At 33.7% G+C, this 7,500-nt stretch overlaps 1 protein-coding gene across 1 annotated transcript in view; it reads right to left on the bottom strand.

The window, feature by feature from the left end:
• The window catches only part of cfap46 (cilia and flagella associated protein 46), a gene marked incomplete at its 5' end in the record, with an annotated part of 113,932 nt that overhangs the window by 72,764 nt on the left and 33,668 nt on the right, over positions 1–7,500 (bottom strand). Inside the window, 4 exons of the mRNA XM_081351632.1 lie at positions 2,528–2,671; positions 3,582–3,810; positions 4,631–4,843; positions 6,103–6,218. Coding sequence (XP_081207758.1) covers positions 2,528–2,671; positions 3,582–3,810; positions 4,631–4,843; positions 6,103–6,218 — 702 coding nt within the window. The remainder of the gene's footprint in view (positions 1–2,527; positions 2,672–3,581; positions 3,811–4,630; positions 4,844–6,102; positions 6,219–7,500) is intronic.

The following is a 7,500-nucleotide window of genomic DNA, read 5'->3' as shown; positions in this document are numbered from 1 at the left end:
AATTGCGAGATATAAAGTCAGAATTGGGAGATATAAAGACTGAATTGCGAGATATAAAGTCAGAATTGTGAGATATAAAGTCAGAATTGTGAGATATAAAGACTGAATTGCGAGATATAAAGTCAGAATTGCGAGATATAAAGTCAGAATTGCGAGATATAAAGTCAGAATTGCGTGATATAGTCAGAATTGTGAGATATAAAGTCAGAATTGTGAGATATAAAGTCAGAATTGTGAGATATAAAGTCAGAATTGCGTGATATATAGTCAGAATTGCGAGATATAAAGTCAGAATTGCGAGATATAAAGTCAGAATTGTGAGATATAAAGTCAGAATTGTGAGATATAAAGTCAGAATTGTGAGATATAAAGTCAGAATTGCGAGATATAAAGTCAGAATTGCGAGATATATAGTCAGAATTGTGAGATATAAAGTCAGAATTGCGAGATATAAAGTCAGAATTGCGTGATATAGTCAGAATTGTGAGATATAAAGTCAGAATTGTGAGATATAAAGTCAGAATTGTGAGATATAAAGTCAGAATTGTGAGATATAAAGACTGAATTGCGAGATATAAAGTCAGAATTGGGAGATATAAAGACTGAATTGCGAGATATAAAGTCAGAATTGTGAGATATAAAGTCAGAATTGTGAGATATAAAGACTGAATTGCGAGATATAAAGTCAGAATTGGGAGATATAAAGACTGAATTGCGAGATATAAAGTCAGAATTGTGAGATATAAAGTCAGAATTGTGAGATATAAAGTCAGAATTGCGAGATATAAAGTCAGAATTGCGAGATATAAAGTCAGAATTGCGAGATATAAAGTCAGAATTGCGTGATATAGTCAGAATTGTGAGATATAAAGTCAGAATTGTGAGATATAAAGTCAGAATTGTGAGATATAAAGTCAGAATTGTGAGATATAAAGACTGAATTGCGAGATATAAAGTCAGAATTGTGAGATATAAAGTCAGAATTGTGAGATATAAAGACTGAATTGCGAGATATAAAGTCAGAATTGGGAGATATAAAGACTGAATTGCGAGATATAAAGTCAGAATTGTGAGATATAAAGTCAGAATTGTGAGATATAAAGTCTGAATTGTGAGATATAAAGTCAGAATTGCGAGATATAAAGTCAGAATTGCGAGATATAAAGTCAGAATTGCGAGATATAAAGTCAGAATTGCGTGATATAGTCAGAATTGCGAGATATAAAGTCAGAATTGTGAGATATAAAGTCAGAATTGCGAGATATAAAGTCAGAATTGCGAGATATAAAGTCAGAATTGCGAGATATAAAGTCAGAATTGCGAGATATAAAGTCAGAATTGCGAGATATAAAGTCAGAATTGCGAGATATAAAGTCAGAATTGTGAGATATAAAGTCAGAATTGCGAGATATAAAGTCAGAATTGTGAGATATAAAGTCAGAATTGTGAGATATAAAGACTGAATTGCGAGATATAAAGTCAGAATTGTGAGATATAAAGACTGAATTGCGAGATATAAAGTCAGAATTGTGAGATATAAAGTCAGAATTGTGAGATATAAAGTCAGAATTGTGAGATATAAAGTCAGAATTGTGAGATATAAAGTCAGAATTGCGAGATATAAAGTCAGAATTGCGAGATATAAAGTCAGAATTGCGAGATATAAAGTCAGAATTGCGAGATATAAAGTCAGAATTGCGAGATATAAAGTCAGAATTGTGAGATATAAAGTCAGAATTGCGAGATATAAAGTCAGAATTGCGAGATATAAAGTCAGAATTGCGAGATATATAGTCAGAATTGCGAGATATAAAGTCAGAATTGCGAGATATAAAGTCAGAATTGCGTGATATAGTCAGAATTGTGAGATATAAAGTCAGAATTGTGAGATATAAAGACTGAATTGCGAGATATAAAGTCAGAATTGTGAGATATAAAGACTGAATTGCGAGATATAAAGTCAGAATTGTGAGATATAAAGTCAGAATTGTGAGATATAAAGTCTGAATTGCGAGATATAAAGTCAGAATTGCGAGATATATAGTCAGAATTGCGAGATATAAAGTCAGAATTGCGAGATATAAAGTCAGAATTGCGTGATATAGTCAGAATTGTGAGATATAAAGTCAGAATTGTGAGATATAAAGTCAGAATTGCGAGATATAAAGTCAGAATTGTGAGATATAAAGTCTGAATTGCGAGATATAGTCAGAATTGCGAGATATAAAGTCAGAATTGCGAGATATAAAGTCAGAATTGTGAGATATAATGTTAGAATTGTGAGATATAATGTTAGAATTGTGAGATATAAAGTCAGAATTATCTTTTAAAATGTTTTATTCTGTGGCGGAAACAAGCTTTCATAGGTTTTATAAGTCTGAATATTTTTTGCCGTACGCCATATTTGTCTTTCGGGCGCACGTACACTTTTAGTAATGATCCTACGCACAGTTTCATAAATGAGACCTCAGATGTTTAATATCTTGGCTCAGTTTGGGCCAGTGTTAGTGTGGCTCTGTGACGTCACCTCATCGCTGATGTCCAGCTTGAGTCCGATCTGCTGGTGAAGAAGCTGTTTAACCGAGACCCACGAGCTCAAGATCTGCTTCCTCACCTGGACCGGCACCGGCTCAGCGTTCCCATTGGACAGCTTCAGCGCAAACTCACACACCTACACAACACACACACACACACACACACACACACACACACACACAGAGTTTGGCTACATGTCATTTTTGCCCAAATAACTTGTGAGATGTATGATATTCCATCATGTAAGCAAAGTCAACAGTGATTACAGGGTGTTTGATTCTTTATCTAATTGATGACGAGTCTATTCTTGGGCGATGGTTTAGATTTTCCCTGACAGCCCAAATGTTGCCTTGTTTAGCCTAGATGTCTGGGCTGTATTTGAACGGCTATCAGACGTCTTTTAAACGCAAAACTGCATGCTGGGAACCTTCACAAACTCCCTCCTCTTCCACTTCGCATCTCAAGTTTCCTCGAGCCGACATGCTGTTTGAAATAGATAAAAACGCAAGCGAGATTAGCTTCTCATGTCAAGTGTGAAAAGAGCAGTGTTAGGAAAAGTAGTTAGTGAATAATTTCCCTATATTAAAAAGGCTTTCATGTGGAATTACCGCTGATACGTGCAGAGGAAGCCTGTAAATCTGCACAAAAGAGAGCAAAGGGAAATTTAATTAGAGGGAGCGTGCAGAAGAGAAGCAGCAGAACGCACGAGGTGTTTCTGAAAGATTTTTATGGGCCTCTTTTCATTAAAAGTGTTCACTTGGATCAGGAAAATACTCTCATGCTTCTCATATATATCAAGATTTATACATTTGAATTGCATATAAAATCTCCACTCATTTGGATTACACATTTTGTCAGTCATAAAGAAATGAAAGCTAGTTTTAACTCTAATTTAATTCACAATGGGTGCTTAGCTTGTTTTAAATTCGGGGCCTGCCTTCAGAGAGTCCAATTATGGTCTAAGATCACCCACAATGCTTTGCGCAGGGGCCGTTTCCAGTGTGTTTTGTGTTCACAGCCTCGACGGGACTAAAGCAGTTGCTCACCTCTAACGCTTTCTTCAGCTCCTGCATGGCAGCGGCGTCCAGCACCGGGCCGTGGGTCGCGCCTGGTTTCTCCACGCTCTTTCCTCGCACTTTCTTGGTCTTTTCGGCTGTCGGCTGAACGACTGCCTTCTCTGTGTCCTGCGGTTCCTGATCCACACGCGTCACACACCACGGCTCGATGAGGCCCTGAGCCACAGCGTCACAGAGCATGACCACGAGAACCACCTCTCTGAAGTAAAGCACAGACAAATAAATCCATGGAATTATAGAATAAAATTATATACATAAAATTACATAATTACAGAATTATATAAATATATATAAAATTATATATAAACACATATATATATATATATATATATACATATATATATATATAAAATTCTGTAATTAAATTAAAATGACAAAATAAAATTTTATATAAAAAAATATAATTACAGAATAATAAAAAAGAATTTAAAAATAATGATGTAATTATAGAATAATTAAATAAAATAATTAAATAAAATGATAAAACTGACATAATTATATTACAATAAAATAAAATAATAAAATAAAATAAATAAAATGATAAAATACTGACATAATTGTATTATAATAAAATAAAAATAAATAATAAATAAATAAATGATGTAACTAGAATAATTAAATTAAATTATAAAATAAAATAATATATTATATAAAATAATGATGAAATTATAAAATAATTAAATAAAATGATTACAAATATTTATAAAATAATTATAGAACAAATAAAATAAAATAAAATAAAAGCACACCTCTCTTCAACAAGACACATGATTGAGTACTAGTGAGGACTGATGCAACAAATACAACTAATAAAGTTATACAATAATATAGAAAATAATTGTAGAACATTTTAATAAAATAATATAAAATAAAACCCTTTTCTCAGCAATCATTCATGTCTGGAACACAAACACACACACTAAACTTGTAAAAGTTTCTGCACATCACTGTCAGCACTAGTACTGAGGATTGACCTATCAAACATCACTAATACAGTAAGTCAAGCCCATAATTCTTACCCAGCATGCCCTGTCCGTCTGAGGAGTTGTATGAGGCGGCTGAATGTGGGCAGGAGAAGCCGATGCCCTCTAGTGGCCAGAAGCCAGATGTTGTAGTTCCACAGATACACAGCTGCATTAGCCACCAGCCACGCCTCGCTAAGCTCCGCCCCCAGCTCCGCCCCTCGCAGGAAGTGACCCGTGGCGTCCGCCGATAAACCCTTGATCCAATCACTGAGGAAAGACACAAAAAAGCCAAAAACAACAATTATGCTTCTGTAACAGTTAAACAGCAGCCGCTCTACACATGAGAATGTGTCATTACTATTTTAAGATTATTACATTAGAAGTACATTGACTTATATTGTTCTGAAATAATTCATTTACATTGATTTACATTCATTGAAAAATTATAAAATAAAATAATGAATTAATTGCATATTAATTAAATAAAATTATAAAACAAAATAATATATAAAATAATGGTGTAATTCTTTAATAATTAGATAAAATTATAAAATACTATAATATTTAAAAACGATATAATTACAGAATAATACAAAATAATACAACAAATATTAATGTAATAAAATAATTAAATAATTCTATAATAGTTAAATAAAATTATAAAATAATGACGTAATATAAAAATAATGATGTAACTATAGAATAATTAAATAAAATTAAGATAAAATAATAAAACAATTCTATAATATTTAAATAAAATGATTCAAATAACTGAATAAAAATTACAATAATAACAATTCAATTAAAATAATTATGGATTATATTGATTTACATTATACTGACACACCTAACAACAACATAGTTTATATAGAATTTTAGTTTCATTTAAAAAAGATTTAAAAAATTTGATTAATATAAATTTGCTATAAATAGGCTAAAGTTGCAAAAAGTCAATTGGTGCAAAGCAATATTTTACCATTTAACTATTCTGAATTATCTCAGTATTTAATGATACAATATTACTAACATAACATACTGGTAAGATTTTAGATTTAGATTTTACTTGTATTCTGCACTTTTATTATGCCTTTATGTCATCACAGTGATCATATGGCAATTTACACACACCATAAAATGCATTTAAATTCTATGCTGCAGCTTCTGGCTAGCTAAACTACACAATAAAGCTGAATCTACTGTCATCTGATCTCGTTTGGACGGCCGATATGTGAGACAGTGCTCTGGATGATCAGCCGGTCTGTTGGTGAAGAACAGCTTTGTTTATCTGTGATTCACACGCCTCTCAAGCTTATTGTTTCATGCGGTTTATAATCCGAGAAAGTCATTTAATGCATGCTGGGAAGTGGAACAGAGCATCTCTCTGTGATTATCTTGTCTGTTCGGGTCCACATATTAATATAACACGCTTAACATCCAGTCAGCTTCTGAGATGAGAGTATGGTACACAGAGACACGCATGCAAACGAGTCAGGGTTAATAATATCAATAAGAGTGCTTTTGCTCACCTGTACAGGGTCCAGTGGGCGTCGTCCTCCTCAGGTGGGCGTGTCCTTCGTTCATCAGGTGTCACAGCAGAGCCGTTTAGCTCCACCCCTTCAGAGCGCAGTATCAGGATGGTTACCTAGACAACACAATACTGGGCTTTATGGGATGCCAATTTTAATGAGAACTTGAACTGAATCACTATAACTAAGCCTTTATAAATATTTCTGCTGTATTCAATTAACCCTATAAATCCTATTTGATACGCATATTTCTAAAGCCTCTAAAATAAATGCTGAAAAACACTTCAATGTCCTTCTGTCTCTGATTGATAGTTCAGTCTGTTTTATCAAGTAAAAGTCTTTTAGTGTAATAGTACAAACGTCCTTCAGCTCGAGCTTCTCGCGTCTTTCTGTGTCAAATCTGCTCTGATATTATCAAGGAAACGCAAGAATAACTTTGATATTGCTAGTAATATTTCAGCTGGACTGATGCAGGTTTACTTCATTATCCAGACATCATTTATTATAAAAATCATGAGTATCAAATATGATCATCAGACTTTTGAGGAAGGTTTGTTCATCTCTCAATCATAATTATATATGTTTTAAAACTATAGATCATAAAACTAAGGATTTAAATATCATATTATTGGCAGATATTAATATCTATATGCATTTTACACAAGTATCTGCTATCCTGTTATAAAGATCTCATTGATTTACATTACAAGCATCAGAGTTTCATATGAATATCAGCATTTGCTGCATATTTCTGCTCAGTTTGACTCTCTGAATAAAACTGAGCTGTTTTTCCTCCATATTCTCACTATATCATGAGCCATAAAAGCCTGATGTATCAAATATGATACAAAATACACAACTTTTTAGATTTAAGATTTTTCCGACTACAGTTTCATAGGCTTTCACAGGGTTTAATAGTCATTGCATTAGACGTTCAGTAGCAGAGGCTCTCTGTAATTCCTCTCCAGCGTCGCGTGTGCAGCCGGGGCTGATGGGATTGAACGGTTAACACAGGGCGACTGAGGATCAAAGCCTCGCATGTCCATGAGGATCTCACATCCCTTCACTTCCCCCGGATGGAAACGCTCATCAAATTAAAAGGACGCCTTTTGAAAAATCAACGCCTTTCGAAAACAGAGGAAACATATTCGCCGAGAACAAAGTGATGTGCTTTTCAAAGAGAAGCGGCTCCTGTCAAGGTCATCCTTTCTCCAATTCACTGTGCCAAAATCTCCAAGCGTATTCAAAGCAAACGCGTCTCTGACGACAATTACACAGATCATCCTGGAGGTCTAATGGAGTCATTAAAAAAACGTCACATGATTGAGTGAGACATCTTCATTTCCTTCATTTCATAAAAAGTGTTTCAGCCAAAATTACAGTAACATCATTCACTGA

The sequence above is a fragment of the Scardinius erythrophthalmus genome, assembly GCF_964197995.2.
Source record: "Scardinius erythrophthalmus genome assembly, chromosome: 21".
NCBI lineage: Eukaryota > Metazoa > Chordata > Actinopteri > Cypriniformes > Leuciscidae > Scardinius > Scardinius erythrophthalmus.
The sequence above is the reverse complement of the archived record's forward strand: the minus strand, read 5'-3'. Positions and strand labels throughout refer to the sequence as shown.